This window comes from Myotis brandtii, unplaced genomic scaffold (genome assembly GCF_000412655.1).
Source record: "Myotis brandtii unplaced genomic scaffold, ASM41265v1 scaffold216, whole genome shotgun sequence".
Classification (NCBI taxonomy): Eukaryota; Metazoa; Chordata; class Mammalia; order Chiroptera; family Vespertilionidae; genus Myotis; species Myotis brandtii.
The window spans coordinates 3,191,631-3,209,209 of NW_005358092.1; the positions used below are offsets into that span (position 1 = coordinate 3,191,631).

Genomic DNA, 17,579 nt, shown 5'->3' on the forward strand with positions numbered 1-17,579 from the left:
TGTGTACACCACAGGCTGTTCTCTCATTGGTAGTTAATTGCAATTAATGCTTAATACTGTGTAATGTCAACTATGTGAAAGAGTTCCTTATCTCCTCTATTTTCATCATCCTTATTTCCTCTTCCTTTATCCAATTTAGCTTTAGGGGATTTTATCAAGAAGTAAGGTAGCAGCTTTGTGTCCTAGGCCCAAGTGAGCACTCTGTCAGTCCCTGTTCTTTCTTGTGGTGTCTGCCCAGCTCCTCCGTATCTTCTTTTTTTTTTTTTTTGAACAAGCTTTTCTCTGCCAGATTTTCAACAATCAACTGGCAAGATATTCTGCTCTTTGCATAAAAAGGTTAATGGCAGCTTTCAGAGGAAGGAGAAAGTGCCAGACTGTGTGAGAGTAGAGAGGAGAGAGAAAAAAAATGCGGTTACTCCACAGGGTTTTTCTTATAAATTTGTTAAAACACTCTCCCTCTCTCTCAAGCCCAGGCCCGATACAGACACATTTATCTCCATGGCTCTGCAGTTTTTTCTGCTGGATTGCTGGTCTTGCCTCTCTCAGCATCTCACACTCTGCTGCTCTTAGTTTTTTTGACAAGAGTTCAACATTGGAGCTGAGGAAACAAGTTCAAACATTACAAAAAGAAGAAAACCAGATCAGAAACATTCAGGCTGGGAACCAGAACAAAGTTTGTTGCTCCACAAAGAACCATTCTTCTTTTTTCTTTCTGTCTTATTTTCTCTCCCTGTTCCCCTTATCCCTTGCCCCCCAACAGCTCATAAGTCCACTTGGCTCACTTGTGTGGTACAACACTCTGTACAAATGCATTCAAGAGAGAAGAATGGAATGTCATGTTGTGACTCATGATTGATGCGTTCCCTGAGTGCAGGAGATGACTTTCAGGTTCTGTGCCCAGTACTTCCCCAGCATTCACACCCTCCAGTTCACCATCTTGAAAAGAGAGGGGTACAAGCCAAAGAGTGATTGATCAAAATTGAGAAAACAAATGGAAGGAATCCAAGGAGAGGACATAGTCTGGGCCAAGTTTTGGAACAATACTTCCCTGAAAATTAAAAATGGGACTGAGTGCTGGGAAAGGGAGCTGGAATCCAAAGCTGCATGACCCACAGAGCAGGCTGGCTGATACAAGTTCATTCCAGTGTGCCGGCCCCTGATGGGAGGCTGGCATTCATGGCGGAAAAAAAGGATTTGTACTCTAGGGAGAAATTCCATTTTTAGCAGAATCTGCCCATCAGTCAAACTGCTTCAGAAAGTTTAAAAGGAGACTGGTAGTGGGGTATGATTTTTTCTGTTTTTGTTTTAAATTAAATTATAACTGACATACAGCAAAATGCACAAATCTTTAAATGTACAACTTGATGAATTCTGGTAAGTATTCTCTCAATATTCTTAAGCATCTCCTTTTTCATAAGAGGATGAAAATCTGAACCTTAGATTACTGATATAAGTTTTAATAACTTTTAAACTTATTTTCAAAGTTCAAACTTATAGAAAAGTTGCAAGAATAATACAAAAAATTCTCATACCCTTCACCCAAATTGCTAACATTTTACTACCTTTGCCTTAATATTCATTTCTCTCTTGATACACAGATATAGGTGTCTGTATGTATGGCATCTATCTATCTATCTATCTATCTATCTATCATCTATCTATCATTATCTATTCATGGCATCCATGAAAGAGAAAAATAAAAGAACAAAAGGACAGTTAAAGTACTGAGGAAGAAATCACTAAGAAATTGTTAAAAAAATAATAATATGAAGTGATATGAAAAAATAGCAAATAAAGTTTCAAAACATACAACAGAGAACTGAAATGCATAATATGCCTCTATATATTTATACACTATATATGAGGCCCCTAGAACCATAAGAAATGCAAAAAATTCACTGTTAATAACTCATTCTCGAATTGCCCCCATTAAAAATCAAATTGCCCCCCTGAGGGGCATGTGCCCTATGTTGGTAACTACTGGTTTAGATGGTGTCCCCTAGGTTTTGTTAACATTAGTCACTTGGTTTAGACGGTGTTTCCAGGTTTTTCCAATGTAAATTAACTAAAATAATTTTGTGCTAAATAATTTTTTTGTGAAGAGACTTTCAGACTGTGGAAATATACTGTTCCTCAAAAACTTTTACCCACTGGTTTTCATACTCATTGATGATTCTTGCCCAAATCAGTGATTACTATGATGGATGTCAAATAATGATTCTCTAATTCCATCATTCCTTCTCCATTTACTGGCTGGAATTCTACTATTTCCTTTCCTCCCATTCACTTGTTTATTAATTCACTTCTTTATACCAGCATAGATTCACATATTTCTATTCTATTTCAATGAGTTATATTCTGTTACTATCACTATGTATTTTGCTTCTCAAATCTTCAAGATTTTGTCATTAGGAACCTCTGTGTCCTTCTGATATACTCTCAATATTCTTGGAACACTTTCTTACTTTCTGGTATAATAAAACGTTTTGGATTTATGTTGAACTTTGCCACACAACCATGGACTTAGTCATGTCTTCTGGAGCCCTGATTCTTTTTGGTGGAAAAAGGCATTTAGAAATTAAGATTTGGGTGCTTAACTGAGCTCCTTGTTACGGGTGTATATTATTGCTTCTAGGTCCTCTCAGCAGATAAGGCTAGAAAATATATGTGTATATATATGTGTAGATGAACATACACATACACACAGAGAGAAATCTAAATCAGTACATTGACCAATCAATAATCAATCTATCAATCTATTAGCAACCATGAACCCATATCAATACTTCCAACAACAATCCAACATCACAGGGCTTGCCTTTACTTTTTATTTTCTTTTACCTTTCTATATTTATTACTCCCTTCTCCTATAGTGACAAATCTGGCCCCCATTATTCTCAATATATTTACTCATTTGCTCAATCTTTTTATATGTAACCAATCTCCCAACCATGTGTGCTGCCATCTTGGTCCTGGCCTACTAATTCCACCACACCAGCTGAATCTTCAGCCTTGGCCATGCCAAAAATGTTGGTGATGTGGGTTGAATCCTTGGGCCCTGCCCATTAAACACATCAGTTGTGCTGGCAGAATCCTTAGTCCCACCAAATATATAGGCTCCAATCCTTGGATTCAGCTCTAGGCCAAATATTCAAGCTTTGCTGACCAAATCCTTAGCCTGTGTTCTGCTGGTCATTTTGGTTACATCAGCTGAAGCCTTGGTCCCAGCCCCACTGACCATGCCAGCTGATTCTTCAGCCATGATAAAGGGGGATGGGGTAGACTGGTTGACTGGTAGACTGTATTTAAGAGGAACAAATACCTACATTTTAATATTTGTCAGGACTAAATCCTTAAGCCTACTTAACATATAAAACTTTTTTATAAGATTACTAATATTTAGGGCATATTGCCTAAATACTTTCCAAAGAGCTGAAATTTATTACTTATATGAAATAACACATTAGATATCTGAGTACTTGGGCAGCAATATTTAGGGTCTCCTATAAAATGGTTTTTATTGAAATAAATTTTGGTATTATGATATTGTTGAGATGTTAAAGAAAAAAATAGGCTTATGGAAGTTATTGTTGTTTATAATGGAAGGATGTTGAAGGTGTTGCTTATAATTTGATTCTTGATAAGGACCCACAGGGAAGAAATTTCTTTCATGATCATTTCGATATACACAGAAAAAGCATCTGACAAAATACAATATCCTTTCATGATAAAAACACTTAACAAATCAATACAGAAGGACCTTACTGCAACACACTAAAGGCCATATAAGACACACCCACAGCCAGCACTCAGTGATAAAAGGTTGAAAGCTTTTCCTCTAAGATCAGGAATAAGACAAGGGTACCCCCTCTTACCACTCCTATCAACAGTACTGGATGTCCTAGCCAGAGCAATCAGACAAGAAAAGGAAATAAAAAGCATCCAAATAGAAAAAGTAAAACTGTCTTTGCAGATAATATGGTCTTATATGTAAAAAGTCCTGAAGACTCCACCAAAAACTGCTAGAACTAATCAATGAATTCAGTAAAGCTGTAGGATACAAAATCAATATACAGAAAACAGTTGTGTCTCTATATACTATAACAAAACATCTGAAAAATATATAAATAAGACAATCCCATTCACAATAGCATAAAAAACAAAGTACTTAGAAATAAATTTAACCAAGAAGGTAAAAGATCTGTACACTGAAAAAATTTTGGTGAAAGAAACTGAAGAAGATACAAGCATATGGAAAGATATCCCATGTTCATGAATTGGAAGAATAATGTTAAAATGTCCATATTACCGCAAACCATCTATAGATTCAATGCAATTCCTATCAAAATTCCAATGGTATTTTTTATAGAAATAAAAAAAATCCTAAAATTTGCATGGAGCTACAAAAGACCCCAAGTAGCCAAAGCAATCCTGAGAAAAAAGAACAAAGTTTAAGATATCATATTCCTGATTTTAAACTATACCACAAAGCTACAGTAATCAAAACACAATGATACTGACATAAAAATAGGTCCACAGACCAATGGAACAGAATTGAGAGCTCAGAAATAAACTCCTGCATATATGGTCAACTAATATTTAAAAAAGGAGCCAAAAATACTCAATGGGGAAAGGATAGTCTCTTTAATAAATGATATTGAGAAAATTGAAAGAATGTAGAAGAATTGAAATTGGACCTCAATCTTACACCAAACACAAAAATGAACTTAAAATGGATTAAAGACTTAAACATAAAACCCAAAACTGTAAAATCCCTAGGGGAAACATAAGGAAAAGCTCCTTGACATCAGTCTGGGCGATGATTTCTGGATATGACACCAAAACAAAAACAAAAATAAATAAACAGGACCACATGAAACTAAAAAGGGAGACGAACAACCCAATTAAAAATGGGACATCACTAATCATCAGGGAAAGGCAAATCAAAATCACAATGAGATACTAGTTCATACCTTTCATACCTGTTAGAATGGCTATTGTCAAGAAGACAAGAAAATAACAAGTGTTGGGGAAGAGAAAAGGGAACCTTTGCTTGTACATTGTTGGTGAGAATGTAAATTGGCACAGCCAGTATAGAGGTTCTTCAAAAAATTAAAAAAAGAACTACCATATGATCCAGCAATCCCACTTCTGGGTATTTATCCAAAGAAACTGAAATCAGGATGTGGTAAAGATATCTGCACTCCCATGTTCATTTTAGCGTGATTCACAATAGCCAAGATATGGAAACAACCTAAGTGTCTGTCAATGATGAACAGATAAAGAAGATGTGGTATAGATATACATAGTGGAATATTATTCAGCCATGAGAAAAAATAAAACCCTGTTCTTTGTGACAACTTGGATGAACACTGAGGGCATTATACTAAGTGCAATAAGTCAGACTGATAATGTATGATATTGACTTACATGTGAAATCCAAAAGAAAAAAAAAAGTCTAATTCAGAAAAACAGAGTGTACCCTACACTGTGGTTACCAGGAGCTGGGGTGTTGAGGAAATAGGGAGATATTGTTCACAGGGTATGAACTTCTAGTTATAAGATTAACAAGTTCTGAAGATCTAACGTATAGGATGGTGATTATTTCTAAAAATTCTGTATTACATATTTGATTGCTGCTAAGAGAGTAGATCTTAAATGTTCTCACCATAAAAAAGAAATGGTAATTATGTAATGGAATGAAAATGGTAGCTAATGCTATGGTAGTAATTTTATAATATATAAATACATCAAGTCAACATGCCACAAGCCTTAAATACATACAATGTTGTATGTTAATTGTATCTCAATAAAGTTGGAAAACAATTTCTTTTGGATCTCAGAACTAGAAATTGTCATGTTTTTTTATGATCTACTGGTTTGTTTTATCTTGTAGGATAGTATAAACTGTATGACTAATCACATTTCTCTCTTGACAGTACCTGAGAGCTCACTCCTGGATTCATCTTGTGTTTTTCTCCTTCCCCTTGATTATGAGAACCATGGAGTTGGGAATGCAGAAGGAAGGAGAGTTCTTTAGGAGATTCTGATATCCTTTATCCTCTCTGAGAAGCACTGCTCCAGAACCACTCACTCAATTTGAAGTACTATAAGATTTAGAACTGAGTTTCTGACTACTCATTCCATCATTCTGGATCATACTCCCCTTTAATCTTAAAGCAGAATGATATAATATAGTGCATATAACTTCTAATTTTATATAAGAAGTAAAAGTATGTAATGTGAACTGGAAAAATATTGTCTCAAAAAGATAAAATAATGGCTGTTCTTTTTATGTATACAAGACATTTAAAAACAAGCTACCTATCCTTGGCCATAAAGTATCTCAAATGAGGGGATTTTCAAAATTGCAGCAGAGCAAGTGGATACTATGCTGACATACTCCCAGGACCAAACTGGAATTACAACGAAAATACAGAAAAACTATCCTGAATACTCAACTGAATACTAGCTGGAAAGAACCCTGATAATCAAGGACGGAATGTGGAGACGGCATAGAGACTGGTAGGAAGTGTGGAGGCACGAAAGGGCTGGCTGGGCTCCCATAGACAGCAGCTGAAGTTATGAAGGAATATCTCAGCTGTGGGAAGTTCTAAACCCCAAGCTGGGCTCTCTAGCCCAGAGCACTAGAACTGAGAAAGGTGCCCATATAACTCCAATTACCATAACATCTGGCTGTGAAAAGGAATAAACAGCAGATTAGGGGAAGCCGAGGATCGGGTAGGTGAATTAGAAGATAGGGTAGAAAAAAATCACTCAATCAGAGAACCAAAATGAAAAAACAATGAAAAAAACAGGAGGACAGCTTAAGGGAGCCGTGGGATAACCTGAAATGTAACAACATTCACATAATAGGAGAACCCTAAAGACTCCACCAAAAAACTACTAGATTCAATAAAGGAATTGGGCAATGTAGCAGGATACAAAATTAGCACCCAGAAATCGATGAAATTTTTACACACCAACAATGAATTCTCAGAAAGAGAAACTAAAAGAAACAATCCCATATACGATAGCAACAAAAAGTAAGATCCTAGGAATAAACTTAACCAAGGAGGTAAAAGACGTACTCTGAAAACTACATGATGTTGAAAAAAGAGATAGAGGAAGATATGAAGAAGTAGAAGAATATACCGTGTTCATGGATTGGTAGAATTAACATCACTAAAATGTCCATACTACCAAAGCAATCTATAGATTCAATGCAATCCCTATTAAATTACCAATGGCATATTTCACAGTTCTAGAACAAATATTCCACAAATTTATATGGAACCAAAAAAGATCCTGAATAGCTACAGCAATCTTGAAAAAGAAGAACATACCCTAGCTGGTTTGGCTCAGTAGATAGAGCATCAGCCTGTGGACTAAAGGGTCCCGGGTTTGATTCTGGTCAAGGGCACGTGCCTGGGTTGCGGGCTTGATCCCCAGTAGGGGGTATGCAGGAGGCAGTCGATCAATGATTCTCTCTCATCATTGATGTTTCTATCTCTCTCTCCCTCTCCCTCTTCCTTCCTCTCTGAAATCAATAAAAATATTTTTTAAAAAAGAACAAAGTTTGAGGGATCACAATACCAGATATCAAGTTATACTACAAAGCCACTGTAATCAAAACAGTCTGGTATTGGCACAAGAACAGGCATATAGATTAATGGAATAGAATAGAGACCCTAGAAATTGACCCAACCCATTACATCAATTAATATTTGACAAAGGAGGCAAGAGCATACGATGGAGTCAAGACAGTCTCTTCAATAAATGGTGCTGGGAAAATTGGACAGATACATGCAAAAAAATGAAACTAGACTACCAACTTACACTATACACATACATAAACTCAAAATGGATAAAAACTTAAATGTAAGATGTGAAACCATAAGAATCCTAGAAGAAACCATAGGCATCAAAATCTCAGACATCTCTCGTAGCAATATGTTTGCGGATACATCTCCTATGGCAAGGGAATCAAAGGGAAAAGATAAACAAATGGGATTACATCAAAATAAAAAGTTTCTGCACAGCAAAATAAACTATCAACAAAATGAAAAACACAAAAAAATAGTCCATTGATGGGAGAGCATATTTGCCAATGATTCCTCTGATAAAGGGTTAATTTTCAAACTATATAAGGAACTCATACAACTTAACAAAAGGACGACAAACAATACAATTAAAAAATAGGCAAAGGATCTAAATAGACACTTCTTCAAAGTGGACATACAGAAGGCCAGGAGACATGAAAAAATGCTCAAAGTCATTAATCTGAGAGATGCAAATTAAAATGACAATGAGGTATCACCTCACACCTGTCAGCAAATTAACAAAGGACAAATGTTGGTGAGGATGTGGAGAAAAGGGAACCCTAATACACTGTTGGTGGGAATGCAGACTGGCGCAGCCACTGTGGAAAACAGTATGGAGTTTTCCTCCTCTCCCCCCAAAAAATTAAAAATGGAACTGCCATTTGACTCAGTGATCCCACACCTAGGAATATATCCTAAGAATCCTCAAACACCAAACAGAAAGAATGTATGCACCCCTATGTTCATAGCAGCACAATTTACAATAGATAAGATTTGGAAACAGCCCAAGTGCCCATCAGCAGATGAGTGGATAAAAAAGCTGTGGTACATTTACACAATGGAATACTATGCAGCTGTAAAAAAGAAAGAACTCTTACCATTTGCAACAGCATGGATAGACCTGGAGAATATTATGCTAAGTGAAATAAGCCAGTCAGGGAAAGACAAGTATCACATGATCTCACGCATATGTGGAATCTAATGAACAAAATAAACTGATTAACAAAATAGATCCAGAGACACAGACGCATGGAATAGACTGTGGAGTTGCAGAGGGAAGGCAGGGGAGTGTGGGCGGGTGGGAGGCTATCAACCAAAGACCTTGTATGCATATAGGGTATGCATATGCACAGACAGTGGGAGGGCCAGGGGCAGACGGCGGGGGTGGACTAGAAGGGGTCATTTGGGGGAAAAGGGGACATATGTAATACTTTCAATAAAGATGTAAAAAAACAAACAAAAAATCCAAAAACAAATGAACAAAAAGAAACTTAAAAAATAAATTAAAGTTTTAAAAAGTATCCCATATGTGAGACTTGGCCCAAATTTATTTAGTTGTTGGAATTTTTTATTTCATTTTTCAATTATAGTTTGCATTCAATATTATTTTGTATTAGTTTCAGATGTATAGCATAGCATAGTGGTTATATAATCATATACTTTACAAAGTGTTCCTTGAAATTTCCAGTAACCACCTGGCACCATACATAGTTATTGTAACATTACTGACTATATTCCTCTTTCAAGAAGAAATTAAGATTTTTACAGCAACATGCTAAATCTGAGAGGTAGGGCTTATCTTTTCACATCAAATAAGTAAGGTGGATAATTGATTGGGCTGTTATAAATATGTTTATTATTAGGCAATATCACACCATGGGAAAGTAAGCACAGCTCTCAGATTCCAGTTTGCATTTCTCAACCTGTGAGTTGTCACTGCTACCTTTAACATCACACCATGGGGGATTTTGTTTTAAACACAATTTTCCTTCCTGTATTATGAGTAACAAATAATGTTTAACAAACAGGAACTATTTGGCTGAAAAACAGTGTACAGCTTCAAAATTCTGATGAAGAGTTTTAGTAAATGTACAATACAATTTAGAAACAAAAGGAACTTAATGTTTTAAAAACTGTTCTAATTCTTTTTCTAAGTGTTCACTTTCCATGTCTGCTCTCTATCTCTATCCTTATCCTATTTTCTCTTTGTTTCTTTTATTCATTGTTTTTATCTCCTGACTTATCTTCTCATTTATTTATTGAACTAAAAAAAATCATAACGTGACAAAAGAGAATTAGTAGAATTTTACAGGCAACAGTAAACAGAAAATGTAGTAGAGAGGGAGTAACTTAAACTAATCTAAAGGTTCTTTTCCTTCAAATAGTAATTCCTAATATCTGTTGAAGAACTAACTACTGCTAAGAATCTTGAATATGAGCACCAACTTCCCTAAGGTAACTACTATTGCATCAACCTAAGTAGCAGCTGAATTTTGATAGGGTCTTATCAAAGTTCAAGTGACTGACCTGTTCCTGGGTCATCTTCTGCAGCTCATTTTCCCAAGTTGCCTGGTCATCGTCCAAGTTATAGGAAGCTGGTGGAGTAAGCCCATGAAGGATCAGGGGGTCTCGGTCATGGCAGAGGGCTGTCAGGTGTCCAATATACAATTTTAATTTGCTTCTATTTTGGTCAAGTTCTAAGAGAGGTTGGATGATCTAAGGGGGAAAAAAAACGAGGAAAGTCAAGATCAGTCTGAAATGAGCTTAAATATCGTTATGCCTCCCAAGTCAAAGAAAGCTGACCAAATCACTACTGAAATCTCCAGGATTATAAAAAGAAACATTTTCACATACCTGCACATTTACAGTATCATACTCAACCACCCCATTCAGGGAGATGGGTAGGGGATGTTGGCTTAGTGCATCAATTCAAGACTAAGAGTTCCATACTTCGGCAGGGGATTAAGCACAGGCCTGACTTGTTTTTACAGAGATGCCATTGCTGATAAGGGCTCCAGTTACCTCACAATTTCTCTTCCATTTATTTATGAGTAGGTTACAAAAAGCTGCTAGTGAAATCTGCTCATCTGAAAGCCTGGGCAACATACACTTCATGTGTTCCTCCACCTCCTAGAATGGACGAAAAATGCTGTCTCTAGAGAAGGTGCATGTTTTCCTTGGCCAAGAGATGTGACGAATGAATTCATTACCAACCTGTCCTATCCTGGCTTAAGCTCCCCTCATTCTTTCCACAGAGGCTATCTGATATTCTTTTTAAACAATGATTGATAAATCTTTATATAACACCAAATACCTGACTCATAGCCAAAGACTCTGACATTCTCTTAGTTGTAACATTGGCTCTATGTTTTTCTTGAACAGCAGTCCTTCTCTCTTTCTCTTTTACATTCCCTTTGCCCTGGATGAATAACTATCCCTTTGACTCCCTTTGGAAGCCATTAAGTGACAGATGGCTTCTGCCCCAGAATTTCATTTAACAGCTCTCATGACAATACTCTAGTCAGGTACTTAGTAGTTGGTCAAAGCCTGGGGTGTTTACGAACAGTTGGGCCAGATCTCACATCTCAGAGCACAGTAATGTTAAAGCAGCATCTGCTTGATACACAGCAGCTGTGAAGGCTGCAAAACGTGGCCAAAATGCTGGCAATTCTCAAAATGTTCCCAGGGCTTAAAAGGCAGAGGTATGCACCTGCTGCATGTCACTGGGCTGGCATTTGTCATCAACAGGACACCTCTGACCTACCTAATGAATAAGGAGCCCAGAAATCTTCAAGTCAATAGAAGCAAGGCCTGGTATTACTTTCAACAGTGACACTGATTTCCTCTGGCCTCCTAGAGGAGTGCTCCTGCTGCTTTCCTTTCTAAGGGTTTTAAAACAATGTTATGTAATTTTTATTATGAAATCAATATACATTTTACTCTGAAAAATACTGGGAGAAACTGTAAAAGAAATAATAAAAGAGCCTTTAGGTATTCCATCAAGAATACAACCTGAATGACTTCTGGTCAAGATGGCGGTGTAGGTAAACATGGTACTCACATCCTCCCACCACCACATCAAAATTGCAACTAAACTACAGAACAACCATCATTCAGAATTACCTGAAATCTGTCTGAATGGAAGTCCTACAACTAGGGAATAAAGAAGAGGCCACATGGAGACTGGTAGGAGGCGGGGAGATGTGGAATGTGCTGGTCTCACACCCATGTATGCTGGATAAAAACCAGGAAGGGTATCTCGGCTGCAGAGGTCCCTGGAAGAGTGGACCACACCAGGCCCCCCAGCCCACGGTTCCAGTGCCAGGAAAAGTCCCCATAGCTTCTGGCTATGAAAACCAGTGGAAATTGAGGCTGAGGGAAACAGAGAGCTGCTCTTAAAGGGACCACATATGGATTACTTGGACTCACTCCCTCTGAACTCCAGCATTGGGGCAGCAGCTTGAAAGGCACCAGAGACTAACAGGGAGGACCTGAAGTGTCTGGTATCAAGGTGAGAGCTGGGGGTGTGGCTTTTTCACAGAGAAAAGTGCTGGCAGAGGCCATTGTTCCTTTGATGAGACCTCCCCTCACAGAGCCAGCAAACGGGCACCATATCTGAGACTCCATCAACCTGGCCTATACTGTTTGCCCTACCTTGGTGATTCCTTGAGGCCCTGCCCCACCCAGCTTTTGGGCCCAACCAAGTTATTTCCAGTGGCTTTTCCATATGAATAGCCTGTCTTGGCTCATCCTTCAGATTTTCCTGAATCTCTCAAACAGCATCTGGCCTCAGTGTGTCCCTGTAACTCTCACTAAGTGGCCCGAGGCCTGGCACTAGCAGTCTGCCTTGGTTCACAGCTTGGCCTTGCCTGGGCACCTCCAAGCCAAGCATAAGTATCATCCATCTGTAGATCACTTTGTAGCTCATGTCAGGTGGCCCTGGGCAGAACACAGGTGGTGGCTGACCTTGGCCTACACCTCCAGGAAGGCCCCAGAGCCAACGCACTCAGTGGACAACTTCAGACCATGTTGAAGCACCACAAACCACCTCCACAAGCAACACACTCAAAGGGTGGACTCGGCAGGCACCAGAGCCCTGCTGAAGTAAGTTCTGCTCTGTGGGGTGGTGGTTGGAGCCAGTCCTTGCAGCTGATTGGCCTGGAGGTAAATCCCTCCAACTGACATGTCAACAGCAATCAAGGATCAACTACAAGAAAAGAGTGCACATAGCCCACACGGGGGTGCACCTCGAGGGCCCAGCTTGGGTGATCATGAAGGCTGTGCCAGTGGACCCCACAGAACACCTATTACATGAGGCCACTCTAACAAGCCCGGGAGACATAGCAGCTCCACCAAATACATAAAAACAAACACAGGGAGGCTGCCAAATGAGGAGGCAAAGAATCATGTCCCAAATGGAAAAACAGAACATTGTTCAAAACACTGGTTATAAGGATGCTCAAGGAACTTAGAGAGAACTTCAACAGCATAAAGAAGAGACATGAAAACCATAAAAAGAAGCAGTCAGAAATGAAGAATACACTAACTGAAATGAAGAATAATTTACAGGGAATCAACAGTAGAGTAGATAAAGCTGAGAATCAAATCAGTGATTTGGAATATAAGGAAGCAAAAAACACCCTATCAGAACAGCAAAAAGAAGAAAGAATAAAAGAAATGAGAATAGTGTAAGGAGCCTCTGGGTCAACTTCAAGTACACCAACATTTGTATCACAGGGGTGCCAGAAGGAGGAGAGAGAGAGCAAGAAATTGAAAGCCGGTTTGAAAAATAATGACAGAAAACTTCCCTAACTAGGTGAAGGAAAGACATACAAGTCCAGGAAGCCCAGAGAGTCCCAAACAAAATGGACCCAAAGAGGCCCACACCAAGATGCATCATAATTATAATGCCAAAAGGTTAAAAACAAAGAGAGACATTTAAAAGCAGCAAAATAAAAGCAGTTAGTTACCTAAAAGGAAGCTCCCATAAGACTGTTAGCTGATTTCTTAACAGAAACTTTGTAGTCCAGAAGGAATTGGCAAGAAATATTCAAAGTGATGAAAGGTAAGGATCTACACCCAAGATTGCTCTACCCAGCAAAGCTATCCTTTACAATAGGACAGATAAAGAGCGTTCCAGACAAGAAAAAGCGATAGGAGTTTATCACCACCAAACCAGTATAATATGAAATGTTAAAGGATCTTCTTTAAGGAGAAAAAAATCAAAATATGAATAAAATTGCAATAAATACATATCTATCAACAAGTAAATCTAAAAAATAAAATAAATGAATAAGCAGAACAAAAAGAATACCACCTGAAATTTTAGTAATTTTCTTCCAAATTTTAAAATAACTTATATTAATCTATTTTTAATAGTATCAGACTTCACATTTACTTAATATACTGTTTATTCATTTACTGTTATATTGTGAGTACTATCACCATGTTGCATTGTTACTGGAAATCATGATTTTTAATGGTTGCTTTATAAATATACTACATTTCATTTGTTTCTAATACTATTTCCATGACAAAAGAGAGAACAACTAGGGTTTGGTGGCTAAAACAATCTTTAGCTTACTAAAGAGATCAGAATTCAGAGTTTAGGCCTATATAATGTAACACAATATAGAAGTTAGAGTTTGCCTAGACAAACCTGAGAAAATGAATTAATTTAGCATTATTTTAATTTTAATTTTCTTTGTTAATCTTCACCCAAGGACATTTTTTCCATTGATTTTTAGAGAGAGTGGAAGGAAGGGTGAGAGACAGAAAGAGAGAAACATCAATGTGAGAGACATCCACAGGCTGCCTCCTGCATGTGCCCTGACCAGGGCCAGTGATCAAGCCTGCAACCAAGGTATATGCCAGGGGTGGGCAAACTTTTTGACTCGAGGGCCACAATGGGTTCTTAAACTGGACCGGAGGGCTGGAACAAAAGCATGGATGGAGTGTTTGTGTGAACTAATATAAATTCAAAGTAAACATCATTACATAAAAGGGTATGGTCTTTTTTTTTTTTTTTTAGTTTTATTCATTTCAAACGGGCCGTAGTTTGCCCACGGCTGGTATATGCCCTTGACTGGAAACCCTTCAGTCCATAGGCTGATGCTCTAATCACTGAGCCAAACCAGCAAGGGCAGCATTATTTTTATTTTTCTTTTATAACTTTTATTTACTTTATTTTATTTTTAAATATATTTTTATTGATTTCAGAGAGGAAGGGAGAGTGAGAGTGATATAGAACATCAATGATGAGAGAGAATCATTGATCGGCTGCCTCCTGCACGCCCCCTACTGGGGATTGAGCCCAGAACCCAGGCATGTGCCATTGACTGCAATCAAACCCGGGACCCTTCAGTCCGCAGGCTGACACTCTATCCACTGAGCCAAACCAGCTAGGGCTTGACTTTTATTTCTTAATCTCTCTCACATACACACAATTCTGTAAGAATAAAGATTAAACACTTAGGTGCTGGTATGAAAGGCTCTTGGGCTCTATAAGAGACCCCCAATGGGCAGGCTCATGGCACCAGTTCTGTGTTGGCATTTTCTACCTATGCTATGATAGGCTTATCAACACTGCCAATCACCAAAGGAAGAGATTGGTTCAATAAAGCCAAGGATTTAGAGAGTGGGAAATTTTTCACAAACAACATCAATCTCTCAAAAAAATTGTATTTTATTTTTGACAACAAATACATATAGTGTAGAAAATTCAGAAAGAATTCCAAAGTTAATCTTTAAAGGCAATATTCTTTTAAATGCATGTACACTTTGCATTTTAATAACGAAACTGTCTAGTCACAATTCTACCACATCCCTCATGCCTCCAAGCAATGCAGTCCTATTTTAATTTCCTTTTTTTAAATTTTTATTTTTAGCTTGGACTTCTCTATCTTCTTTCATAGAAATGAAATGACAAAAACAACAACAAAACAAACAAACTTTTGGGATTTTCACTGGGTTTGTGCAACTTAATCCCATTCCTTCTTTTCTTTTTTTTAAAATATATTTTATTGATTTTTTTATAGAGAGGAAGGGAGAGGGATAAAGAGTTAGAAACATCGATGAGAGAGAAACATCGATCAGCTGCCTCCTGCACACCTCCTACTGGGGATGTGCCTGCAACCAAGGTACATGCCCTTGACTGGACTTGAACCTGGGACCCTTCAGTCCGCAGGCCAGCGCTCTATCCACTGAGCCAAAACGATCAGGGCCCTTCTTTTCTTTTTTTTCTTAATATATTTTTTGATTTTTTTACAGAGAGGAAGGGAGAGGGATAGTTAGAAACATCAATGAGAGAGAAACATCGATCAGCTGCCTTCTGCACACCCCCTATTGGGGATGTGCCCGCAACCAAGGTACATGCCCTTGACCCCTTGACCGGAATCCAACCTGGGACCCTTCAGTCCACAGGCCAACGCTCTATCCACTGAGCCAAAACTGTTAGAGCCCATTATTTTTCTTTTCTTTTCTCTCCCTCCCTCTCCTTCTGTGTGTGTGTGTGTGTCTGTGTGTGTGTGTGTTGCCATCACATTTGGACTGCAAGGCTGAAACGGTTGGTCATCGTAGGTAATTACTGTTTGGATTGGAAAACTGGCATAAAAAGGTATGACTGTTGAGGAAAGGGGACAATGTGATAAATGGTAATAATCAAAAGGTCAAATTTCTCACAGTAAAATGGAAAGACACAAACTTACTACTCCATGACTGGTGATGGGAAAATTGATATTTTAGGTCCCTGTTCTTTTTCTTTTAATTTTTTATTTTATTTATTTATTGTCTAAACTTTTACATATGTCTCCTTTTCCCCTGATTGCCCCCCCCCCCCCGCCCCGCCATTCCTGCCTTGGGAAGTTTAAAGTATTAAATGTCTCCTTTTTTCCTGATTGATGACCTCCCCCCTGCCACTCCAAGCCCTGAGGACAAGCCCCACCGCCCCAGTGTCTGCATCCATTGGTTATGCGAATATACATGCATACAAGTCATTTGGTTGCTCTCTAACCCCCCCTCCCCTGCCATTTGTCTCTGGATCTATTCTTGTTCATCAAATTATGTTGATCATTATATCCCACGTAAGAGTGAGATCATGTGATATTTATATTTCTCTTATTTCACTCAGCATAATGCTCTCCAGTTCCATCCATCCTGTTGCAAATGGTAAAAGTTCCTTCTTTTTTATAGCGGCATAGTATTCCATTATAGATGCACCACCATTTTTTAATCCACTCATCTGTTGATTGGCACTTAGGTTGTTTCCAAATCTTAGCTATGGTAAATTGTGTTGCTATGAACATAGGGGTGTATATATCCTTTCTGATTGGTGTTTCTGGTTTCTTGGGATATAGTCCTAGAAGTGGGATTACTGGGTCAAATGGGAGTTCCATTTTTAACTTTTTGAGGGAAATTCCATACTGTCTTCCACAGTGGCTCCACCAGTCTGCATTCCCACCAGCAGTGCACGAGGGTTCCTTTTTCTCCACATCCCAGCCAGCACTTGTCATTTGTTGATTTGTTTATAATAGCCATCCTGACAGGTATAAGATGGTATCACAGTTTTGATTTGCATCTCTCGAATGATTAGTGACTTTGAGCACGTTTTCATATGTATCCTGGCTTTCTGTGTGTCCTCTTTCGAAAAGTGTCTATTTAGGTCCTTTGCCCATTTTTTGATTGGATTGCTTTTCTTCCTTTAGTTAGGTTGTATGAATTCTCTGTAAATTTTGGAGATTAAACCCTTATGTGAAATATCATTGGCAAATATATTCTCCCATGCAGTGGGCTTTCTTGTTGTTTGTTGATGGTTTCTTTTGCTGTGCAGAAGCTTTTTATTTTCATGTAGTCCCATTTGTTTATTTTCTCCTTAGTCTTCATTGCCCTAGCACAGCCATGGGCAAACTACGGCCCACGGGCTGGATCCGGCCTGTTTGAAATGAATAAAACTAAAAAAAAAAAAAAAAAAAAAAAAAA

At 38.2% G+C, this 17,579-nt stretch overlaps 1 protein-coding gene across 5 annotated transcripts in view; it reads right to left on the bottom strand.

Moving 5' to 3' along the window:
- ERC1 (ELKS/RAB6-interacting/CAST family member 1) overlaps positions 1–17,579 on the bottom strand; it is a 462,570-nt gene that overhangs the window by 38,411 nt on the left and 406,580 nt on the right. For all 5 annotated transcript variants that reach the window (XM_005865924.2, XM_005865923.2, XM_005865922.2 and 2 more), the window contains one exon: positions 10,131–10,319. In XM_005865924.2, coding sequence (XP_005865986.1) covers positions 10,131–10,319 — 189 coding nt within the window. Of the gene's footprint in view, positions 1–10,130; positions 10,320–17,579 lie in introns of those variants that run through there.